The sequence below is a fragment of the Gopherus flavomarginatus genome, chromosome 22, assembly GCF_025201925.1.
Source record: "Gopherus flavomarginatus isolate rGopFla2 chromosome 22, rGopFla2.mat.asm, whole genome shotgun sequence".
Classification (NCBI taxonomy): Eukaryota; Metazoa; Chordata; order Testudines; family Testudinidae; genus Gopherus; species Gopherus flavomarginatus.
In genome coordinates this window covers 6020219-6044465 of record NC_066638.1, presented here as the reverse complement: position 1 = coordinate 6044465, position 24247 = coordinate 6020219, and the positions used below count along the sequence as shown (strand labels likewise).

The following is a 24247-nucleotide window of genomic DNA, read 5'->3' as shown; positions in this document are numbered from 1 at the left end:
TAAGCTACGATGCCATCCCTGGGCCCAAGCCGAGGGCTTCTCACCTCTCTGCATTTGTGCCTCGGGCCAGAGGGATCCTGCCCTGACGCCGCAATGCAGCATCACCGATACTATGTCACGGCACACACAGGCGATGCCGCATGGCTGCTTGAATGTCTCGTTCAGAATGATCTTCGGGGAAAGTCTGCAACACGTTTTATATCATCCAATGGGCTGCTGCATTGTCCTGGGCCACAGATTGGGAGAGGCGCCAGCAGCTTTTCGTTGGATCCAAAAGTGTGGGACCAGAATCTTGGTGCTGGTTCTGAATAAGGAACGGGTGTCTTGGAGCCTATATTTCAAACACAGGGACGCATGCTTGCCCAGGCAGAAGTTACTGGGTTAGATGCAGGACCGTTGGGTGAAATTCTCTGCCTTGTGCTATGCAGGCGATCAGATGAGATGGGCATAATAGTCTCTTCTAGCCTTAAAATCTGCAAATCTGAAAATGGATTGGCCTTGGTTGGAACCAGGGAGATAAGTACCTGGGTGGGGTGGAATAGATATTAGATCACCACTATCCACCCAATGGTCCCTCTTCCTGTTTACTGGCCATCCTGTTTCCACACTTGCTGCGTGTAATGCACTGATTAGCGGGCCCATGTATTGCTGCTTGTTGCTGGCTGGGATGTGCAGCCTACCCCAGATGTGGCTGTGCTGCCCTCTTGCATCTGGATATGAGCACTAACACAGCTGCAGCTCCTGGAGGTTCTCCATTGGCTCCTGTGGCAGAAATCCGGTTAGGGCTCAGACGGTTATGAGTTCCATCCCTGCCCACGTGGTCGTGGTGGGTGGAACAGCTAGCGACCGTAGTCCTGGGTGGTCATGGGATGGTTACAGCTGAAAGGTCATTGCTGGGACATTCCAAGGTTACAATCCAGATGGCGAGGGAGGGATCCAGCTGCCATACTGAGCACCAATTCCCAGCCCCTCAGAGAGCTGACGTGTTTCCATGTAGCAGCATTATCTTAGTAGTAGTGTCCCACACCTGAGATCAGCCAGGCAGGCCATTGAGCAGGGTGGTGTGAATGAACAGGCCTCTCATGAGTTTTCTCAGTCTCGCTTTCCCCGTGATGTCCCAGGGCCCAGCCGGCTTGGAAGGACTGGATGGGAAGGACGGGAAGCCAGGGATTCGGGTAAGAAAACAGGATGGGGTTTCGTACCTATTTTCTCACAGTTCTGCTCAGAACTGGGCCCCTGCTGGCGTGAAGGATTCGCTGACCTTCTGCTGAGCCTGGGCCGAGGCTCATACCAGAAGCCCAGACGGGGGGAGCTTGGCCTTCATCCCAAGCTGTTGGCCAGCTCGGAGGGGGAGCAGAGGTAGAGGCTATTCTCCCTCTTGTCGGAAAGTAGGGAGCTGGGTCCCACTCCTGGAGTTCCTCTCCCAGGCGGGATGTCAAACACACCTGAAACTTCCTGCCACAGCGAACCTAATTCTGTGTCCTTTGCCTCTTTCCTTAGGGCGACCCGGGTCCTGCAGGGCCCCCAGGGATGATGGGGATTCCGGTAAGTCATGGCTGGACTCCTGAATAGCTCCCTGGTGCATAGCACCAGGTGTCCCTAGTCGGGGGGTGTTTGGGTCTTTCCTTGCCAGACTCTCACCCTTACCCACCACCTCCCGCGCTGCTGACTGCTAGGTCCTGACAAAGATTCAGACGGCGAGAGCTTAACCGGTAGCTGGGCTTTCCTTGAGTTCCCCCCAAAGTGCAGCTCTGGCCCTCTCCCTGGGAGACAGCACCTCCACTGCCTTGTAAGTGGGGGTTGCACTGAATTTCAGAGGGAGGGGAGATAGATGATTGTTGAAGAGGAAGGAGAAGTGATAGACTCCAGAGCTGGCGAAAGCGGCCACATCTCCACCAGAGGCAGAGGTAATTTGTCAAGAGCTTGAGAGCTGCCTGCCCTCGGCTCGCTCCGGGGGCTCCCGGTGGGTTTGTTATGGCAGGGAGAGCTCCTTGGGGGCTGGTGTGGGTGGTGTCTCCGTGCCCGAGGGAGGGAGGCAGGGGAACTCCGCAGAGCCTGCCGGGAAGGCCCTGCTCACTTGATGCTGGAGAGTAATTCTTCTCTTCTTTTCCCCGCCAGGGCTTCAAGGGCAAACCTGGCCACCCGGGTCTCCCAGGCCAGAAGGTGAGCTGGTTTGCTGCTATTACAGCCTCAGGGAATCCGCAGCGGGCCCCTCGGCGTATTCAGCACCCCGTCATTCCCCGACACCATCATTCAGAGCTAGTGCACCCCAGGAATCTCACGCCCACCCTGACTAGTGCAGAGAGCAGGCCCCAGTGTCCACCAGCATTCAGCATTCATCCGCTGCAAGCCCCCTCCAAAGGGACCAAGCCAGGCTTCCAGAGACGGAGATGAACCAGCCTGGCTTGTAGCGGTGCCAGGGCTGGGCAGTGATGTACTTGTGACATACAGGCGTGGCAGTGGCTTCCTCTTCTGGTCAAGCCAGGCCATTCCACCCCAGGGTGGGACCTTTTCATCACTGGGTGCCGACGTGGGATTGCTCGGTCAGATGGCGGCAGAGGCTGGGTACCTGATTTTAAAGGGCTGGATAATTTTATGATCCCAATGGGGCCATGTGCCCAGCTGGAATAAGCTAGTGTAGATCCACTGAAGTTGGCAGCCATGCAAGCTAAGAGGATGTGATGGTCGTTGCTCATGGCACTGCCCATGTGGCTGGCATGTGTAATGGGAGGCTGTCACGTTCCTCTGCACTGTGAGAGGCAAGATGCCAGCTTGGCTGGCCCAGTGACCGGATCTGGTGTGACAAACCCAGTGCAGGCCAGAGTCCCTGCTCCCTTGCTCTCCGTCTACACGTGGCGCATGCATGATGCTCCATGCTGTGTGTTCTTCTTTCCAGGGTGACTGTGGCAAACCTGGACCCCCCGGAAGCACGGGCCGGCCAGGGGCAGAGGTGAGTCAGTGCGGCGTGGAAGGACGGGGTGTTTAATGCTCAGGGCACCATGTGTGGCTCCCGGCAGTGACCTACCACCAGCGACACTGGATGTGAGCGCCAGCCATGATTGTGCTTCTGCTCCCTGACCACTAGTCCCAAGCCCCTTCCCCCTCGCGAGGTCCCAGAGCTCAAGCTCCAGCCCTAGCCCCATTCAGCAGCCCCATAGCCCAAGTTAGCTGACACCAGCCAGCTGCAGGTGTTTAATTGCATGTAGACAAACCCTGAGCGACTCACAGGAGCACTTCAGCAGCCCTGTTGCCATAGGGCCAGGCTCTCCATGGGGCAAATGAGTGCAGCTGCTCTGGTGAAGTCAATGGAGCTACCTTGGGTTACAGCCGCTGAGGATCTGGCCTGGAACGCTGAAGTACAGCATATGCAAACACACACCCAGGTTCCCAGGGAGGGGGCCCGGTTCCCACTGGCTGTTCTCATGCTCTTGCATACAGGTCAGCTGGGTGAGGAGGGGTGTGTACTGTACGAGCTGCGACTGTATATAATCGCTCTGTCTTTTGCAGGGGGAACCTGGTCCGATGGGACCCCAAGGCAGACAGGGGCCTCCAGGCCATATAGTAAGTTGAATTTTTGCTCTGGTTGAGAAGAAGTGACAACATCCCAATTGCACTGGTTTAATCCGGCGCCAATGGGGGAAAACACAGGGCTGTGTGAGCTCACTCCCGCCCTAGCCTCGCCCAGCAGGAGGCGCTGTAGGGGATGATGCAGGGGCATTGGCTGTAGGGGAACTCTCACCAATGCCAGTCCCAGCAGCAAGCACTTCAAGGGAGTTGATTGGTGGGGGGACTCTCAGCTACTGCAGTCCCAGCCTCTCCCAGCAGGAGGTGCTGTATGGAATGATGGCTATTTTACTTGCCCCTAAATAAAATGACTAAGCCTGTGCAAGCAGGCAAGGCTGCTTGACAGGACAGTGTCTGGTGGGAGGTGCTATGGCTGTTCTGGCCACGGCGCTCCTGTTCAATCACCCGTTGGTTCCCCCAGTTTAAAGAAGCGAGCTGACGGGTGTAGTGGACACTGCACGGTGCACTGCACGGTAGGAGTTGATCGGCCTTTTCCTAGGGCTGGCTTCGGCTCCTGCGTCCAGGTTAATTGTTACTCTGTTAAAATGTCCTAATCTCTTCTCACTCGTTAGGGTCCCCCAGGAAGCCCGGGCCAGCCGGGCCCAGCTGGAATCACAGGAATGGTAAGTGCTGTCCCTGTCCCAGGGGCCTCCCCATTGGCACAGATCCATAGGAGCATGTTTAGTCTCCTACAGCCTCGTTCTTCCCAGAGTGGGTTTCAGCGTGGGACAGATGGGGAGAGCGGACCCCAACCTGGGGGTCTCACCCCAGCCTTCTTACCAGCTTCACTCTGCCAGCATCATAAGAAATGTTCCCAGCTGCCACCATCCCCCAGGCAGAGGTGGTGCATGTCCAGCCATGCAGCACCAGCTGAACTGCCTTTGCCAAGCCACGTTGGCAGGCTGGTGGCACGCGAAGCTGTTCCGTGCCGTGCTGTACCGTGCCGTGCCAGGGCCATGCTTGGGAGCGAACGTGGCCGATGGCACTTGGGAGGTCGGCTGGGCTCTGATTCAGGATCCAGTTCACCAGTCTCGCTTGGATCAGGGGCCAGGCGAGGTAGTGTAGGGCCTGGTTTCCAATGAGGGCATCCACATTTGAGAACTGGCTCAGCAGTTGAGCTCCCATACTTTGCCTGTTCTGATCACGACTGCATGTTTGAGTGCCCGGGTCCACACCTGGGCATCTACTGATGGCTTCATTCTCACTTCTGAAATAACGTCTGAAATCAGCACTCTCCTTTTCCCCATTCTCCAGGGATTGAAGGGCGAGAGAGGATCTTCAGGGGAAAGAGGTCTCGCAGGGATGCCGGGGCAACCCGGGCCCCCGGGCCACCCTGGACCACCCGTGAGTGCTGCATGTCAATGGAGACGTGACACGGACTAGGGCAATGCCAGAGCCTGGAGCGCACAGTGTCTGTGGGGCTGGGGGAGAGGCTTAGACATCAAACACTGAGCCCCGGTTGACACTGCACTGTGGGAAGGACGGAGAACAAAGCACGCCGGCGTGCTCTGAGGTTGCCAAGTTCCTCTCTCTGGTGCCAGGTTTGCCAGTTATGGCGTGCCGGTCTGGGCCCTGCCAGGCTTAGCCCATCCATCGTTCGCTCCATGCGGTGTGGATTCGGCAACATCCATCCGTACGACAGCACGTGCACCGCTGGGTGCTTGGCGCACACTGGGCACTGCAACTGCAGGGGCTGCCCTGGTGACCTCCCCGGTGGGTGTTGGGAATTCTTTATTCCGCTGCATGGTGCGAACCCTCGGAGAGTGCTGACAGGGTCTGAGCCTGAGATGTGTTCTCAGCCACAGCATCTCAGGCGGGTTTGGGCTGTCCAGGTCCCTTTCCTTGGGAGCATGGGTTGGAGAAAGGAGGGCTCTGGAACGTTTCATGTTTCCGTCTTTGATTTCCCAGGGCGAGATGGGAGCGGATGGAGCAGCTGGGAAAGAGGTATTGTGATGCTGGCCATGATGGCTCCCCCCTCGCATGCTCTGTTCCACGGCAGCGAGGGTGGCAGGTTCACACTGTGCTCTCTGCCCCCTCCTTATCCTGGACCGTATTGCAATAGGATCATGTTTGCGGTCAGTGCCGCTGCTGACCCTGGACCCACAGCCCTTACTCAGGCAAAACTCCCTTGAGCATCAGCGATGTCTTGCCCCGCAGTGCTGAGTGCGCCATAGGGGCCTAGCTGAGGATAAATAACTACAGCCTAGGGGACAATGCTCAGGCCTGGTTTTCCCTTGACCCCGGACTGCACCGTCCTAACGTGTCGAGCTGCTTTTGTGATCTAGAGCTGGATCCCTAGCGGGAAGTGGCTCCCCACTCCACAGAGATTCATGCATTGCCCACTCCCTGCCACCAGGGGCAGCATCCCATCCCAGGCTTCCTGGAAGGTGGGACTTCCTGGTTTGCCATCAGAGTGGAGGAAGTGACAGTTCCCTAGTGTCACCCCACGCGGTGGTACCTTAGAAAGGGTGTACCAGCGACATGGGTAAGTGGGGCCTTAGCATGTCTGTCTTGCTCCTTGAGCCCTGGCAGAATCTCCAGAATAGAGGCCAGTGCCTGGAGGATAAAAGGCAGTGTACCAACAAGCACGTGTTCATATCCCACAGGGTGTTGGCAGGGGCTAAACTCCTTGCTTCCACGTTCCTGCTTCCTGCACCCAGGCAGGGTTGGTCTGACGAGGCAGGGATCCAGCCAGGTTCATAAAGGAGGCTCTTTGGCATGAGAGGAAGAGAGAGCTGAAAGCACAAGTTATGGGCTTGACGCTGGAGTGACTGGGTGGGATCTGTGGCCTTTGCTACGCAGGAGGTCAGACTAGAGGAAACCTCTTTGTTTAGCTTTAAGCTTCCTGATCCTCAGAGTCTGAGAGAGAGAGAGAGCCCTCCCTAGCCATTGCTGCCTCTCCAGTATACCGCATTCACACAGGCTTAGACCCTGGCACCAAGACGGGCAGGGGCCACCAGCCCTAAGTCTAGAAATCATTTCAGAGCAGAACTTCCTGTGATCACTGCTCCCTTCTGCCTCCTTCTAGGGCCCACCGGGGAAGCCTGGACCGTCAGGACCAGCTGGCCAGAAGGTAAGAGCAGTTCAGCTTTGCTCCATGACACTGAGCCAAATGCTCTGGACAGCTGCTACACTGGGGCTCTGTTGCTGAGCAGAAGTGGCTGCCGAGGTGAATGTTTCCCCAGCTGCGGTCCTGCTGCCTGGGATCCCTGGAGGGGCCAGCCCATGCTAAGTTGCCCTGAGAGCTGCTGTACTGAAGAGAGATGCCCATCTCTTGTCTGGGTGGGGAAAGGTGACAAGGAACTGGAGAGATTTCTGCCTCTGACTGTATCTGGCTTCTTCTTGTGTATTCCAGGGTGAAGCTGGCCCTGCAGGGGAGAGAGGGTACCCTGGAGAGAAGGGGAGAGCTGGCATGCCTGGAGGACCAGGGAAAAGTGGCTCCATGGGCCCCGTGGGACCACGTGGGTCTCCAGGAGAGAGAGGCCACCCGGGCTCCCCAGGACCTGCTGGCAGCCCGGGGACGCCAGGACTCCCAGGCACAATGGTAAGGGGGGAGAAGGGGTAAGTGCCTGCTGCTGGGGGTGGGATGGGGGGGTTCTCGCAGAACAAAGCAGTCTGAGCAAGGGTTCACAATCTGGCTCTGAGCATCAGGACTCGTGAGTTCTATTCCTAGCTCTGCTACTGACTCACTATGTGGCCATGGGCGAGGCATGTCCTCCTGCTGCCTTTTCTCAGGGTGAGATTTGCTTTGTGGTTTTTTCTGTCCCCCTTCTCTAGGGAGACATGGTGAATTACGATGAAATCAAGCGGTTCATCCGGCAAGAGCTGAACAAAATGTTTGACGGTAAGCGGCGCGGTGGGAACGGGAGGCTGGAGGGCTGGGCTGAGCTGCAAGTGACGGCTTAGTGCTTGGCACATACTGGCTGAAAGAGCTGCGCCAGTCTCTGGATCCATGTGTCCAAATCCCGGAAGGGTTAGCGCTGCCCTTCATCCTTCCCAAGAAGATCACCGTACCACTACCTAGTGCAGGGTGTGCCGAGATGGGAACGGACGATCTGTGTGTGCATTACATCTCAGAGCCCTTTGAATAAGCACATGGTGTTTGTCCCGGGCTCCTGCTTCCCTCCAGCACCGCACTGTGTTCTTTGAGCCAGTTGTTACTTCCCAAGCTGGCGTTTCCTGTGCACTTCTACACCCCGCAGGGTCTGCAGATAAGTCCCCATTACTGTAGGCTTCCTACACCCGATAGCAAGAGTTTGGGGTTAATAACCCCTGGCTGGTGCAATCATTGGCTCCCTGTCTCTCTCTGCAGAGAGGATGGTGTACTATGCCTCCAGGATGCAGTTCCCGGTGGAGATGGCTGCCTCCCCAGGACGACCAGGTCACCCTGGTAAAGATGGAGCGCCAGGGCGGCCAGGGCCTCCTGGATCCCCTGGGTTACCGGGACAGATCGGGAGAGAAGGGCGGCAAGGTGTGCCAGGCATGAGAGGTAGGTCGTTCTCCTGGAAGCCCTTTATTTGCATCTCCTCTTCCCTGACATTTCCGCGGAGTTTCAGAAATGGCCTCCAGAGTCAGGAGATTTTTAATGGCGTGGTGGCAGCAGCTGGAATTCTCCGCTGCGGGACTGCAAAGCAAGTTAAGGGAACTCCACAGCCACTGACCTAAGGGGGCTCCTGCCAACCCGTGTGTGTGGTTCACGCCTTCTCTTTCCCCTGGTGGCCTTGTACGCACTCGCTTTCTTGCTCAGCCCCATGGAATCGTCCTTTCCTCCCTCTCTGTCACTCATGCGCATTGCGCTCTGCGGGTGGGGTTTCTTACTGCGCTCTCGCATTCCAGGTGAGCCCGGCGCCAAAGGAGAAAAGGGAGAGAAAGGCATTGGCCTTGCGGGAGAAAGCGGCCCGCCAGGGGCGCCCGGTAAGACCCCTGCACGTGTCACAACAGGGACCCAATTGGGTCAGCATTTTTAAGGTCAACTCGTTAGCCCTTCCTGCTGCAGGGACATGGATGGCAATAGACGCCTGGTGCTTCAGGGGGAAATCTCCTCCTGATTCAGCTTTTCCTAACAATGTGAGACAGATTGAGGGTCTCAGACCAAAGCCTCTCCATCCAAACCCTCTGAACTGCGGTGGGTCGGCTTTAACGGAGTCAGAGAGTTTAAGGTCAGACGGGATCACCAGATCCTCTAGTCTGACCTGGATCTCACAGGCCACCAGCACTGAACCCAACAACTGAAATCAGACCAATGCATCACTGCCCACAGGAGACGTAGCTGTTTGTGCCACAGGCAGAGAATGGGAGGGACCGAGGTGCCCCGATGTCCGAGGCCCCCACAATGGCAGGGAAATGAGCAAGTGAGACAGACCCAGATAATCCTGGCCAGTGACCCACACCCACACACTGCAGAGGAGGGGGGGGAAAACACCAAAGCTCACTGCCAGGCTGACCTGGAGAAAATAGCGATCAGTTAGACCCTGAGCATGTGTGCAAGAACCAGCCAGCCAAGCATCTGGGTTTGGCTTTGCACAGTCAGCCTTCTCAGCTCCTGTCTTCCCTTTCTTGTTTCTCCTCTTCAGGTCCTCAAGGGCCACCAGGTTATGGCAAGCTGGGTCCGCCTGGGCCTGTGGGACAGCAAGGCATCCCAGGCGTTCCTGGACCACCAGGAGCTACAGGGCAGCCTGGAAAGACCGGGCATTGTAACCCTTCCGATTGCTTCAGCATGATGCCCCTTGAGCAGCCTATATACGAGCCCAAAAGTATGAAAGGACCCCTAGGATGAGTGGACCTGCAGGGCATTTTCACAAAGGACTCCATTGGGAATGACCAAAGCTCGGGCCTGGCAACTGGTCGTGAATGATTTTTTTATTGCTGTTAATATTTTTTTCTTTCGATTTCCAGTGGGGTTAAGTCTCTTGTGATGGCGTGTGTGTGTGTGTGTGTGTGAGAGAGAGAGAGAGAGAGAGAGAGAGCATCTCTTCTTGTGTTTATAAAGGGAATTGGACGCTGCCATCTGTGGCCAGCCAAAATCCATTTCATGATGGTGTCTTCACTTATCATCGCCCTGGCCAAGCCTGCACTTTCCTGTGTCTTCTCTAGCTTCTTCTGTCTTTCTTTCAACGCCTGCTCATCACCAGCACTTTGGGCACTGAGGCAGACAAAGAGAGGAGGGTGAGGGAAGGAAGGGTATTTTTAACTGTCACACCTCTAAGCAGCCTCAGCTGTTACGGGTGGGAACTTCAGGCAAGATTCCAGATCCCACCTCCATTGTTTGTGAAATGACATATCCCCGTTCACACGACCGAGACAACTCTCCCTCTGCCTCCGTGTGCCTTTCGTTTGTGTTGCAGTGCATGCTCTGCCACTCCTTTCATTTGTAACGTGCCAGCATCATATGTGCCATCAGCCATTTCCTTGTCGTGGTGCCAATGTCGCTCTTCCGTTAGAGAACGCTCCTGCACAACGTTTTGGCCCTCAGCATAGAGTCATTCTAGGGAAAAATAAGACCAAGGAAGCTGGATCACCAAGCCCTTTTTCAGCATCTGCAGCAGGCCTCTGTGCATCTTCTCATAGCCATAAAGTGGAGCAGTCATGCTGGCCTTTAACTCAAAGCCCAACATTTTCATTTGGTGGAAAAACAAGCGTCTAATCTAAAAACCACGACTGGGTTGCTAAGTGCTAAACCAGTTTCCAAATATTAAAATACAACGTCTGAGCAGTCAGTTACCACTTTTCAGCTCAGTGTGCGAAAGGGGGGGCTGCTTTCCTCCCTGAGGCAGGTTGAATCTGGTGAGCAAACAAACAGAAAATAATAAAACATTCCTGTCCAAGCTTTGTCTGCATTTTTAAAGCAACTATTTATATATAAATCTTGAGCACTTTTGTCTATCACCCTGGGGACAGTAACAGCTTAAATTCTACCCGGTTGTCCTTCCCTCGACCATAGATAAAACTTGCCCCCGAGTATGTACTAGAAGTGGGTGGAGCTCAAAAGGTTGGAAGACACCCCGACAGTTTGTATTCTCAATGGAATATCTGGCATCTGGACCAGTACATCTGTGTACTGATGTATTCCCTTCCTGTTAGTATTTGTCATCTTCTCTTAAGGATATAAGAAAATCATTTGTACCATCCATCAACAGTTGTCTGTCATGAATAAGAAGTCAGGCCTAGATCCTCAAAAGTATGTAGGCTCTTAATGGCCATTGGTTTCACCAACAAAGCTAAATGCTGTTTCATATAGCAATGTACTATGGTTTCAAGTAGCAATGACTTTTTTTCCTAAGAACCGGGCAATAACCTAACCCTAGCAGAGTTGTTGAGGGTAGTTTTATAAACTGGTAGCAATGGGGAACACAAGAGTCCCAGGACCCCCTGGTTAGGAAGATGGAGGGAGCCAAACTGGCCCCAGCTACGGCTGTGTGTATAGGTTTGCAACCATAGTGTGTGCAAGACCGTAAGGGGAAGTTTCTCCAACTCTGCATAAAGGATACATGGTTACCGTTGGTCCTTGCTGTCCTTTGTTAGTATCCAGTTCCCAGAATAGCCCAAACTTCTGCCCAGCAGCATCCATCGAGCTGCTAAGGCAGAATCCAAATAGGTAACAAGCACATAGGAAGAGTGGGTCTTAGGAGCTCCATTAGCCAGATTGCTGTCCCCTGTGGAAAGAGCCCAGAGTCTGCATATTTACCGTTCCATAAGGTGAGGTGAACAAACTAAGGTTGTTGAGTATTGATGTGCTTGAGTAAATGAACAGCCCAGAGCCCAGCAGAATTCCCATTACTCTCATTAGCTGTAACAGGAGCAATTTCCTGAGGCACGGTATTTAAAATTGAACCTAGCATGTCTCTCTCAGCCGCTGCCTTCCAAATGTCAGCTGCTCATTTCTTACATGTCTGGGAGACAGTGTCTTCGTGTCACTAATGGTCTTGATAAACAGTGCTTAAATTGGCTACTTGCCCCACTTCAAACAGGGAAGGCCAGAGCTGCAGCAGAACTGTCTCTTTGTGTTTCCTTTAGTTAAAGCTGCAGCCTGCGCTCAGCTCCCCAGCTCAAATTTAGAGTTCTGGATTTGATCTAGTTCTAACAGGCATTCATCATTTCTAAGCAACCAGCTTGGAAGCAGTGGTGCCCTTTGGCATGGGTCAGCAGGCATGGCTAGGGCGGGGAAGGGGGGTTACTGTGGAAGCTTACACATCTCTCTAGGTATCTCAGAGCAGTGACTGACAGCCCATGGGCTATTACTCCATCACTGAGCTAGGAGTGAGTGCCAGCAACTTATTTCAACAACACATTATCCATTGCAATCTGCTGAGGGCTGGCAGCCTGCTGAAGCCAGTGCTGATCTTGTAATACGGTACCAAGAACGAAACATGCTCATCCTGCCCCTCGGGAGGGGGGAAATGGCTTTAAGGCCAACCCTAAGAATCACTGCTGTTAGAAATGGAGATCCTCCACTCTCTGCTTGAGGCTAACGGCGAACCGTTTGTTCCCTGCAGTACACTGGCTCTCGGGCCTTAGCCCTCTCCCCAGCTTGCGATTGGGATTATTCAGCACCCCGCTAAGGAGCTCTGCCCAGCCGCAGGCTAGTCCCGGAATGAGGATGAGAAGCTGGGATCGGATGCTGCCAGAGGGACCGAGGGTGTAAGAGCAGCAGAGCCAAGAGTGGGGTGGGGTGAGCAGGAGAGGAGGGAACACACGGAATGGAGACACCCTCCCAGCTTGAGCCATCCTTGCCCCCCACCCTTCTGACCCAGCACCAGGCCCCTTGCCACCCACTTCCTCCATTAACTCAGACAGGAGGGAGGATCCCTTCAGGCAGCCATGGTTTGGGGGGAGGGCCTGGGCCAGGCATGACAGAGCATGGGGCAAACACTAAGCGCCAGGGGCGGGGCAGAGGGGCCATGCCATGGGGCCAGAGATGGGGGCGGGGCAGGAGGCAGGGCCATGGGGCCAGCGCCACGGGGCGGGGCAGAGGGGCAGGGCCATGGGGCCAGAGATGGGGGCGGGGCAGGAGGCAGGGCCATGCGGCCAGAGATGGGGGCGGGGCAGAGGGGCAGGGCCATGGGGCCAGAGATGGGGGCGGGGCAGGAGGCAGGGCCATGCGGCCAGAGATGGGGGCGGGGCAGAGGGGCAGGGCCATGGGGCCAGAGATGGGGGCGGGGCAGGAGGCAGGGCCATGGGGCCAGAGATGGGGGCGGGGCAGGAGGCGGGGCCATGGGGCCAGCGCCACGGGGCGGGGCAGAGGGGCAGGGCCATGGGGCCAGAGATGGGGGCGGGGCAGGAGGCAGGGCCATGCGGCCAGAGATGGGGGCGGGGCAGAGGGGCAGGGCCATGGGGCCAGAGATGGGGGCGGGGCAGGAGGCAGGGCCATGGGGCCAGAGACACGGGGCGGGGCAGGAGGCAGGGCCATGGGGCCAGCGACAGGGGGCGGGGCAGGAGGCAGGGCCATGCGGCCAGAGATGGGGGCGGGGCAGAGGGGCAGGGCCATGGGGCCAGAGACAGTGGGCGGGGCAGGAGGCAGGGCCATGGGGCCAGAGACAGGGGGCGGGGCAGAGGGGCACAGGGGCGTGGCTTGAGGGGGCGGGGCCAATGACAGACAGTTCAGCGGTGGGGAGGGGAGCCACACTCTCTCTCTTGCTAGGCCTAAGGGCGCACTCTGTGCTGGCCCTTTAAGAGCCCCTCCCACGCCCCCAGTCACATGATCTCCCTCTGGGCGGAGCTCCCTGACTGACATCAGTAGAAGCCAGTCGACGCTCTTGTAAGAGACCGGCAACCAATCAGCGGAGCCGAAGGGCGGGGAGGGAAGTTGCTCTCACAGCGCGGGCGGGGCGGAGGCGGCAAGATTCTCCGGTCCGACAGCGCCATGGCCGGATACCCGTACGGGCAGGTGAGCGCGCGGGGCGGGGGGGGCTCTGCGGCTAGGAGCCTCTGGGGCGGCGGGGCGCGAGGGGGGTTGTGGTGGAGGTGCCATTGGGGGGGCTGGGGGCGGTGCGGGAGGGGCTGGGGGTGGGGTTGTGGTGGAGGTGCCATTGGTGGGGCTGGGGGCGGTGCGGGAGGGGCTGGGGGTGGGGTTGTGGTGGAGGTGCCATTGGTGGGGCTGGGGGCGGTGCGGGAGGGGCTGGGGGTGGGGTTGTGGTGGAGGTGCCATTGGTGGGGCTGGGGGTGGTGCGGGAGGGGCTGGGGGTGGGGTTGTGGTGGAGGTGCCGCTGGTGGGGCTGGGGGCGGTGCGGGAGGGGCTGGGGGTGGGGTTGTGGTGGAGGTGCCGCTGGAGGGGCTGGGGGCGGCGCGGGAGGGGCTGGGGGTGGGGTTGTGGTGGAGGTGCCATTGGTGGGGCTGGGGGCGGCGCGGGAGGGGCTGGGGGTGGGGTTGTGGTGGAGGCGCCATTGGTGGGGCTGGGGGCGGTGCGGGAGGGGCTGGGGGTGGGGTTGTGGTGGAGGTGCCATTGGGGGGGCTGGGGGGTGGTGCGGGAGGGGCTGGGGGTGGGGTTGTGGTGGAGGTGCCATTGGGGGGGCTGGGGGCGGCGCGGGAGGGGCTGGGGGTGGGGTTGTGGTGGAGGTGCCATTGGGGGGGCTGGGGGGCGGTGCGGGAGGGGCTGGGGGTGGGGTTGTGGTGGAGGTGCCATTGGGGGGGCTGGGGGGCGGTGCGGGAGGGGCTGGGGGTGGGGTTGTGGTGGAGGTGCCATTGGGGGGGCTGGGGGCGGCGCGGGAGGGGCTGGGGGTGGGGTTGTGATGGAGGCGCCATTGGTGGGGCTGGGGGCGGCGCGGGAGGGGCTGGGGGTGGGGTTGTGATGGAGGCGCCATTGGTGGGGCTGGGGGCGGTGCGGGAGGGGCTGGGGGTGGGGTTGTGATGGAGGCGCCATTGGGGGGGCTGGGGGCGGCGCGGGAGGGGCTGGGGGTGGGGTTGTGGTGGAGGTGCCATTGGTGGGGCTGGGGGCGGTGCGGGAGGGGCTGGGGGTGGGGTTGTGATGGAGGCGCCATTGGTGGGGCTGGGGGCGGCGCGGGAGGGGCTGGGGGTGGGGTTGTGATGGAGGCGCCATTGGTGGGGCTGGGGGCGGTGCGGGAGGGGCTGGGGGTGGGGTTGTGGTGGAGGTGCCATTGGGGGGGCTGGGGGTGGTGCAGGAGGGGGTGGGGTTGTGGTGGAGGTGTCATTGGTGGGGCTGGGGGGCGGTGCGGGAGGGGGTGGGGGCGGGGTTGGGGTGGAGGTGTCATTGGTGGGGCTGGGGGGCGGTGCGGGAGGGGCTGGGGGTGGGGTTGTGGTGGAGGTGCCATTGGTGGGGCTGGGGGCGGTGCGGGAGGGGCTGGGGGTGGGGTTGTGGTGGAGGTGCCATTGGGGGGGCTGGGGGCGGCGCGGGAGGGGCTGGGGGTGGGGTTGTGATGGAGGCGCCATTGGTGGGGCTGGGGGCGGTGCGGGAGGGGCTGGGGGTGGGGTTGTGGTGGAGGTGCCATTGGGGGGGCTGGGGGGTGGTGCGGGAGGGGCTGGGGGTGGGGTTGTGGTGGAGGTGCCATTGGGGGGGCTGGGGGCGGCGCGGGAGGGGCTGGGGGTGGGGTTGTGGTGGAGGTGCCATTGGTGGGGCTGGGGGGCGGTGCGGGAGGGGCTGGGGGTGGGGTTGTGGTGGAGGTGCCATTGGGGGGGCTGGGGGCGGCGCGGGAGGGGCTGGGGGTGGGGTTGTGATGGAGGCGCCATTGGTGGGGCTGGGGGCGGCGCGGGAGGGGCTGGGGGTGGGGTTGTGATGGAGGCGCCATTGGTGGGGCTGGGGGCGGTGCGGGAGGGGCTGGGGGTGGGGTTGTGGTGGAGGTGCCATTGGGGGGGCTGGGGGGTGGTGCGGGAGGGGCTGGGGGTGGGGTTGTGGTGGAGGTGCCATTGGTGGGGCTGGGGGCGGCGCGGGAGGGGCTGGGGGTGGGGTTGTGGTGGAGGTGCCATTGGTGGGGCTGGGGGTGGTGCGGGAGGGGCTGGGGGTGGGGTTGTGGTGGAGGTGCCATTGGGGGGGCTGGGGGGCGGTGCGGGAGGGGCTGGGGGTGGGGTTGTGGTGGAGGTGCCATTGGTGGGGCGGGGGGCGGCGCGGGAGGGGCTGGGGGTGGGGTTGTGGTGGAGGTGCCATTGGTGGGGCTGGGGGGCGGTGATGGCATGTGAGGCTGGTGCTGGAGGTGGCATTGGGCAGTCGTGGCTGCCTGTGCAGAAGGGGGCTGGTGATGAAGGGGGGTATCCTGGGGAACAGTGCAGCCCCAATGGCAGGGTGTCACCCAGACGGCATCGCAGGGTGTGATGGCAGGGTGACTCCAGGCTGGTGTCAAGGGGGTGCCATCACCAGAGGCAGAGTGGGGACTGATAGGGTGGCTCTGGGGGCACCACAGGGTGTATTGGCACCAAGGTGCTTGGGCAAGTGGGCGGAGGTGGAGGGCGTGATGATTCAGATGTCAGCACCATTTAACATGTCTGCTCCCCTGTCTCTTCCTCCACTCCCCAACTGGATCTGTCCCAGAACTCAACAGGCCCCCAAGTGGCTCTGGACAATCACCTGTCAGAATGTCACAACACAGCACTACAATGTTGTTTCACAGGCTTCCCCGTTAAAGGTCTCCTCGGTGTAAATGTTGTGATAGCTCGCATTCCTGGCGCCTTCCACTGAAATTCCCAATTGCTGTTTGCCCCAAAAGATCCCAAGGGCTTTACACACTCCAGCAGTGCCACTAAAATGCAGCCACCTTTGGCATGGACAGCAGCACCTAGTTGGTGCCTCGTGCATATGATTTTGGCTGCCTCCATTTTGGGGGTCTCAGGTTGACACACGTTAAAGGGACCTGACCACCTGCCCTCTGAAATCAGGCTCCTTACATGGTTTTCCGAAGACATGAAACTGTGCGGTGCTAAAGTGTACAGTGTTTCCTGTAATCTCAGTTGTGAGTTGCCTTTTCTGATGTCAGCCGTTTACAGCCCTAAACAGTGAATTCACAAGGATGTGGGTGGGGTGGGGATAAAGCTTGGCTCTGAAGGGGGTGGGGCTCTGTTGAGTCTTGTTCCTCTTCCCTTACTGGCTGGGGTTGCCTCTTTTGGGAACAGGCTGAACGCCCCCACCTCAGGCTGCCTAGGGTTTGTATCCTTACGTTGTCTCGGCTGCCCCTCATTGGGGAGGCAGTGCGATCCAAGGAATAATGCTCTGAATGGGGAGTCAGGCAACTGTATTTGACTTACAGGTGTATCTTCACTGGAGACTAGCCTGGCTGTGAGCACCCACACTAGGGTCGTACCCACGTAGCTGTGTCCACGCTGGAATACTGTAGCTCTAAGTCAGGTGAAGTGCTTGGGCGTCAGGGGCACAGCCTATGTTGTTTGTGCAGCACTGTTGTGTGATCCTGTATCTGGCTAATAACGCATTGAGATGAGGCTCTCCAGGATGGCATCTCTCTTCAAGTTCCATGTAGAAATGAAGCAGGGTGTGGAGGATGTGGGGTTTAAATGTGAACTGGTGTATTTAAAAACTCAGATGGCTTCTGATGCAGGAGGGAGTACGTGGAAGGGCAGGAAAATATGGTCCTGAGGGAATTCTGGGAAGGCATTGGAGAAGTGTAGAGGGTGGGTTACAGCCTGAGTTAAAGCAGAACCTGGGCTCTAATCTATGCCCCCACCCAGGTAAGATAGTCCATATTCAAAGCACCTCCAAGCCCGGGTTAAGGGTTTTTGTGTGTGGACAAACCTAGGTAAGAGTCTGGCGTAACAGCAGTGAAGACTCATTGCTGAAAGGAAGGGGGTTTACTTTTGGCTGCTTTAAAAGGATTCACCTTTCCCATGAAGGTGCAAGGTCCTTGTTGTTTACATAAGTGCGAGGGCATTTGTTCTGTGAGCCTTTCTCAGCTAGGATTACAGGTACAAACCCTTCTGTTGTGGTCTCTGCTCAGGGCCTGATGGGCAGGTGGCTGCATCACAAAACCAGCACTGATTAGCTCCCCAGGTGGATGAGAAACCAAGGACTGAATTAGACCCTGGAGACTAAATTCAGCTCTCCTCCCTAGAGGAAACTCCTGCAGGTCACAGCTACAGTCTGTGGGTGGAAGAGCAGGATGTGTTAGGCTTGTTGTACCAGTTCTGTGGGTTCAGTGTCCATGGCCACCAGGCCACCGACTGTCACAAACATGAAAACTGGCATTTTCAATGGTGCTGAAGGGCACTGGGAACATCAGTGGGAGCGAGACATCTCACTGTCTTAGGAGCTTCTGACAATCCAAACTTTCTCATGCTGTGCAGTATTCTTACCAACTGGCCTCCGGCAGTGTTCTAGTATGATCCACTGTGTGGTGTTCATAACACTACTTCATGCCTGTTGGTGTTGTGTGAAGTATTTGTCGGATGATGCTCTGAGAAGGCCAATTTACAGTCCTGGTAGCTGCCTGTTGTCGGGTTGTGCAGGGAACCTAGGATGGCAGGACTCATGGGTAGCTGGTTTCCCAGGAGTGCAGTGCCCTGTACTGAATGGGACAGCAGCTACGGTTTGTTACAGAGAACGTCATGCCAGTGCAGACCATTCAATCTGGTATTTCTTGGCTGAAAAGCCAGAGCAGGAAAAGCTGCTGGGCTGGTTCGTTCTATGCTTTACACTCCCCAAATGTCCTAAAATAATGCCCAGTGGGAGTGTAGGCCTCAGATAATCCAATTTAACCCTTCAAGGTCCCTTCAGGTACTTAGCTGATTGCTTGGTGTTTGCCAAGTGCTCTCTCCCCCTCCCTACCCTGCTCAACAGGGTTTGTTTCAAAAACTTCCCTTTGGGCTAAATTGAAGCTGGGTAGGGGGAGTCCATGTCTTGGAGGATTTTAGTTATAAACTCTGGTAATCCAGAGTTGCTAGCACGCTGTATAGCCAAGCGGCGGGGGTGCTGCCAGCAGTCTGGAGCATTGCTGGTTGTATGTGCAGCTGTACTGGGGACTCTAGGGGCTTGGCCCCTTGCAGTGGCTGTTTGTGCTTTCTAGTGAGTTCTGCTCTCATTGGACTGTCAACCTGTCCTTTATTTTCCCCCTTCTCCTCCCACAGGGTTACCCCGGATCAGCTGGACCAGCCCCAGGCGCCCCGCAGGGTGGTTACTATTCCGGAGGCCAGTATGGAGGTGGGCTGCCTCCTGGTGGTTCTTATGGTGGCCCAGCACCTGGAGGCCCCTATGGGCCACCATCTGGCGGAGGGGCTTATGGGCATCCCACCTCGGGCGGGGCACCATCTGGAGCTCCTGGGGGACCTTATGCAGGAGGCCCAGCTCCAGGAGGGCCTTATGGGCAGCCATCTACCAATCCCTATGGTTCCCCTCAGCCAGGACCCTATGGAGCCGGGGCTCCTGCTGGTGAGTAGAAAAGTGTGTGATGGAATGATCCTGCCTCCCTGCACGAGTTCCCCATTGTGCTGGCGGAGCAGTTTGTTCCTTCACGCAAACTTGCTTATAGAATATCAGGGTTGGAAGAGCGTCTCGCAATGCTAGTTGACTGCCTTCAGTGATGGAGGAAGGCTGTGTGCATGTGGGATACAGGGTGGAGAAAGAGCCCTGCCTTTGGTGCAAGCTGCCATCCTTTAGGTTCTTGAGAGGTTTCCAGGATGAGTATTCCTTTCCCATTGGCCAGGCAGCCGATTGCTGGGCTGAGTCTGCTGCCAGGATTCCCAAGTGCTAGCTGCCTTGCTGTTATCTTTAAGTAAACACTTGAGGCTGTTTTTAAATGAAGATGTTGACACCAGTGCTGACATGGCACTTTCCTTTAGCTGAGAGTTATGATCTGAGCACAGGACAGGGATCCAGAGACTCCTGACTCCAAATACCAGCTCAGCTCCTGACAGCCAGTTGGCCAAGGGAATAGCCTTCCACAGCTATGTACCTCAGTTTCCCCAGCTATAAAATGAGGGTAATAACCAAACTCCCAGGGCTTGTTCTTTATTGTTTGTAAAGAATATTTCAGATGACAAGGCCTAGACATGTGCTAACTGCCATTCAAAGGTCTGGGGAATATATCTGGGGGCCACGTGAACAATACACCTTGCCCAGCAGAATGGGAGCTGTGGCATTTAACTGAATCGTTCATTTCAATTAAACTGCTGTTCAGAAAAACGTTCCCGTTCATTATTTAAGGCTCCAACATGGGGGAAAAATGCTGAAGAAGCTGCAACCCCAAATGGTAGAAATAAAACTTTATAGTCGCACATCTGTCTCCCTGAAATGGGTTGTGTTTATCCTGCTGAAAGGACCCAGCTTCCATTTGTTTGCGCTCCATTTACAAACCATCTGAAGAGATCTAATTTGCTTCTCTCTATTTTCACAAGACCTTGCGTGCCAAGTTCCAGCCATTATGAACCTGCTTCCACAGGCTAGATCACGTGGCCATAAAAACGCATTTAGACTGGAAAATCTGACTCAGCCTCTCCTTGAGGCCGATCAGCTGTAACCAGTCCCTCGGCACTTGCTGTCTGGCTTTTTGCAGGGTTCCTGTGCTGACTCCCAGCTGTTAGTAATGAAGAGGGTCTAGCTAGGTCCAGACAAACGCTGCTTTGCTTAGTGACTAGCAAGCTGTCATTTCTCTAGTGGATTGTGGGAGCCCTCATCCTGTTCCTCCTGACAGGTAACGTGCCACCCGGTGTGGACCCGGAGGCCTTTTCTTGGTTCCAGACAGTGGATGCGGATCACAGTGGCTACATCTCCATCAAAGAGCTCAAGCAGGCCCTGGTCAACTCCAACTGGTCTGCGTTTAATGATGAGACCTGCCTTATGATGATAAGTGAGTCCAGATGTTTTTTTCCCCTTTAAATTGCTCATGAGCTGCAATCTGTACTAGCAGAGACATTGTGTATCGCGCTGAACTCTGCAGGGGTGGTTTTGTAACGTTGGGAAAAAATCCAGCTCTTTGTGCATTGAATTTAGATCTAAGAGGGTGAATCCTAGGTCAAGTGTACAGCCGCCGTATATTTCCCCCCTTGGCAAAGCATTTACTTCGCAAGAAGGATGTGAATGGCAGGCTGGCTGATGGTTTCAGATTAGGGATGGCAGCTGTGAAGGACTGGGCAAACCTTCATGCCCCACTTGGTAGGGACTGGAAGAGCAGAAGAGGAGTAAGATGCTGGAGCCGAAGCTCACAGTGCAACAACTTACGCAGTCTTGGAAGCTGGAATTTCTCCAGCAGCTTTTTGTAATGCCCTGAGCTAGCGGATTGTTTAGCACTTCTACCAGCTGAGTGCTGCATGACAGCTGAGGATAGTCCCTGCCTGTTGTCCTGTGTGTCTAGCTCCTCTTTCTAAGGAGAGCAGTGAGCAAAGGAGAGACAGAAAAATCCAAACTGCTTGCTATGGCAAACTGAATTCCTGACAGTTTCCACGCTTGCTGCGATACCCCGAGGGTAAAGGTTTTGATGCCATTGCCTGAAGGCCCCATTTTGATCAGTGTAGTGCTTTCCCGTTATGAATTCTGTTCCTGTGATTAGATTTGCTCTGTAGCTCCTAACGGGGAGAGCTTTGGGAGGTGGCAGTGTGGTCTCATGGCTAGAGCAGGGGACTAGGAGTCGAGATACCTGGGTTCTGTATCTCAGGGCATGGCTACGCTTACTGAGGATCTACGCTGCAGTGATTGATTCATGGGCAGTCGATCTAGCGGGTCTAGTGAAGACCCACTAAAGCGACCGCAGATCGCTCTCCCATCGACTCCGGTACGTCACCGAAACGAGATGTGTAAGGTAAGTTGATGGGAGAGTCTCTCTCGTCGACCCAGCACAGTGTAGACACCGCAAAAGGTCAACCTAAGCTACATTAACTCCAGCTTCGTTATTCACATAGCTGGAGTTGCATAAATTAGGTCGATTAAGCCCCGTAATGTAGACTTGCATTTAGGCAAGTTCCCAAACCCCATCTGAACAATGCGGAATGACAGACTTCCCTGGTCTGTAGCATGTTTGTAAAGCTCTTTGAGAGCTTCTGATGGGAGGCACTGTAGACGTGCCTGGCGCTCTTTCTGGATCACGCCTCACAGCCCTGCTCTTGCTGTTGGTTCCTCGGCAGACATGTTTGATAGAACGAAGTCAGGACGGATCGATGTCTTTGCGTTCTCGGCCTTGTGGCGCTTCATCCAGCAGTGGAAGAACCTCTTTCAGCAGTACGACAGAGACCGGTCAGGTTCCATCAACTTCAGTGAGCTGCAGCAAGGTGAGACGAGAGGGAATGTGGCAGATTGTAGAGAGCAAGCAGGTGGCAGCATCCTCAGGCATGACAGCACAGTACCCATTGTGGTTCCTGTCCCGACTAGCTGCTCTCTGAAACCATATGATGTCTGTTCAGGGGGCTGTGTCCAAAACTATATGACAGCTGCTTCGGTTGCGTCAGTTCAAGGCAATGGTGGACGAATCAACAGGTCGGTGCTGGCTCAGTTGTCTCCCACTTAAATAATTACAGCTGTCCCCTCCTGCAGTGTGACAGCTGCATTCTAAACTTGTGGAACCGCTGTTTATGAATGCACTGTGCTTGCTTAGCTTTAAGTGGGCTCCATGGAAGTGGTGCAGTTACACCTTCTGTGGCTAACGCTTCCCCGTGCTTGGAAAGTAGGAGTTGTTACAGCAGATCCCTGTGCTCCTGCCTCTGATACGTGGAGAGGCTCCCACTCTGAAGTCATGGCTGCAGAGACGGTGTGCTGATGCTGTGCAGCCACTCACCTTTTGCCACGACTCTTACCTGTCAGGTGTGTGCATTAGTCCGGAGGCTGTAGGTGTCAGAGCAAGCTAGCTTCTTTTTTTCCAGGAAAGGCTCTGCCCCCTTCCACCTCCCCAGAATAACTCTGCCTGGATGGCACATAGCTAAAGACTCACTTTGTCTGATGAGCTGCTGAGATTTAACTGTCTGTGGGAGGCAAGGGAAGGATCTGGAATTTGCACTTCAGTTTATATTGCTAGTACTCATAAAGCAGAGAGGAAATGCCTCTGCATATTCTGAGAGGGGAGGATGGACTGATCTCCCCAGGGGAAGGGGTCCGTCGCCAGAGGGGTTTATTTTATCTTGATTTCTTTACTCCCAGCTCTGTCCCAGATGGGATACAACCTGAGCCCCCAGTTCACCCAGCTGCTGCTGGCCCGTTTCTCTCAGAGGGCTTCCAACTCCACCATCCAGTTGGATAGCTTCATTCAGCTCTGCACCCAGCTCCAGAGCATCACGGAAGCTTTCCAGGAGAAGGATACCGGCAGGGTAGGCAGCGTGCGGCTCAGCTATGAAGACTTCCTCACTATGGCTGCGACTCGCATGTTGTGACGCCTTGGGACGTTTCTTTGCCTGAGGGTAGTGAGGGAAGGCTGGAAACGAGTCACCGGGAGTGATTGATCAGCCCCTCTCACCTGGATATGTATGTCCTCCGACAGAAAGGATAAACCCATTCCATTTCCTCTCCCCGCTGTGTAACCATCGTGAAGTGCCTGAGAACGAGGGAGCAACATGGACAGGTGGAATCAGGCTGTGAACATGTGTGGCAGAAGCCCTGCTTTCAGTCGCTTTGATTTCAGTCTCCAGTCCACAAAACAATTTAATGACCCTGCCAAAAACATTGGTTACATTATATTGCCACCAGGGTGCACCCCACATCAAAGGAAGGCCAGCATTGTAAATTACACTGTATGGTAACTCTCTCTCTTTTTCAGGAGAACAAGTGTCCTCTGCCCCTCACCACCTGCCAGGGTCAGGGCCAGTTCTAGGGGAGGATGACAAGGGTGGTTACCCTAGGCACCAACTTTTTTTGGAGGGCGGGGGGAAGACTGCCCTGCTGTGCTGTTCAGCTCTGATTGGCCACCGTTTTTCCCTCTGTCGTTCAGGAGGCACCAAAAATGTTTTCTGCCCTTCCCAGCAAAACAGCTATGGCTGCTCTTGTCTCCGGTTGATAAAACTATACTTCAGTCCCCAAACTGTGCTCTCCTGCCACCCTGGGAGGATGCTGTCCTGGTTGTCAGGCATCTGAAAATGTTTTTTCCTCCTCAGGCGGCCTTATGGGGCTTGTTTCCTTGTTTCCCCACAGTAGCTTAGTGACATCTTACCTCGTATGATCCTTAATATCCAAAGTAGCAAGTGATGCAGCATTTGTATTGACAGCTGTTCCGATTCCTGTGCCCGAGTGCTGGCATTTCAAACCTGACTCCCTTGCCAAAGATTAAGCATTTAACAGAACCATTGCACGCACTTCCTTTCCCTCACTGTGGGGTCCTGTTCTTTTGTGCCGCGTAGCTTGACGTCTCAGTCCTATCAAGTGCACGGTTCCTGCACAACGTGAAATTGGGCCACTTGACTTGAGTGACAAACGGGATAATTAGCTCCCTTTTCTTGCCAGTATGTTTGAATTTATGTTTTCATTTGTAGGGGCCAAAATCATGAAGGGCTTTAAGCTTCAGTAAACAGTTTATACTTTGAAAGATCATTGCAATAAAATACCATGTGCATTAGCATAGTTGTTGTTTGTTGCAGGAGTGCCTAGGAGCTAGGACCTGTTGTGCCAGGCGCTGCACAAGCACAGAACAAAGCGCTTTTCAACACCACTCCTGCCATTTAGTGTCTGTGGTGGCTCCTGGGGCCTGGAACTACCCCCAAAACAGTCATCATTTCAAAGGTAGGGCCTTCAGCTGGGAAGGTCTGAGTACCGTCACCTCCCAAAGATGTCAAGAGAACTTGCGGGATTGGGGGACTCTTTTCCAGCAGGAGAGCCTGCCCTGCA

General features: G+C 56.2%; 2 protein-coding genes across 5 annotated transcripts in view; both read left to right on the top strand.

Moving 5' to 3' along the window:
* Nucleotides 1-10677, top strand: part of COL16A1 (collagen type XVI alpha 1 chain) — an 85371-nt gene extending 74694 nt beyond the window's left edge. For all 4 annotated transcript variants that reach the window (XM_050932403.1, XM_050932404.1, XM_050932402.1 and 1 more), the window contains 14 exons: nt 1122-1175; nt 1501-1545; nt 2119-2163; nt 2897-2950; nt 3508-3561; nt 4137-4187; nt 4819-4908; nt 5473-5508; nt 6593-6637; nt 6920-7108; nt 7342-7408; nt 7877-8053; nt 8401-8478; nt 9138-10677. In XM_050932403.1, the coding sequence (XP_050788360.1) occupies nt 1122-1175; nt 1501-1545; nt 2119-2163; nt 2897-2950; nt 3508-3561; nt 4137-4187; nt 4819-4908; nt 5473-5508; nt 6593-6637; nt 6920-7108; nt 7342-7408; nt 7877-8053; nt 8401-8478; nt 9138-9340 (1188 nt within the window). In that variant the 3' untranslated portion in view covers nt 9341-10677. The remainder of the gene's footprint in view (nt 1-1121; nt 1176-1500; nt 1546-2118; nt 2164-2896; nt 2951-3507; nt 3562-4136; nt 4188-4818; nt 4909-5472; nt 5509-6592; nt 6638-6919; nt 7109-7341; nt 7409-7876; nt 8054-8400; nt 8479-9137) is intronic.
* A 2669-nt stretch (nt 10678-13346) lies between these two features.
* Nucleotides 13347-23978, top strand: PEF1 (penta-EF-hand domain containing 1). The gene is made up of 5 exons (XM_050932452.1): nt 13347-13447; nt 18580-18880; nt 20142-20297; nt 21568-21711; nt 22574-23978. Exons 1-5 carry the CDS (start codon nt 13424-13426, stop codon nt 22801-22803), a joined length of 855 nt encoding a protein of 284 aa, XP_050788409.1. The 5' UTR covers nt 13347-13423; the 3' UTR covers nt 22804-23978.
* Nucleotides 23979-24247: the final 269 nt, after the last annotated feature.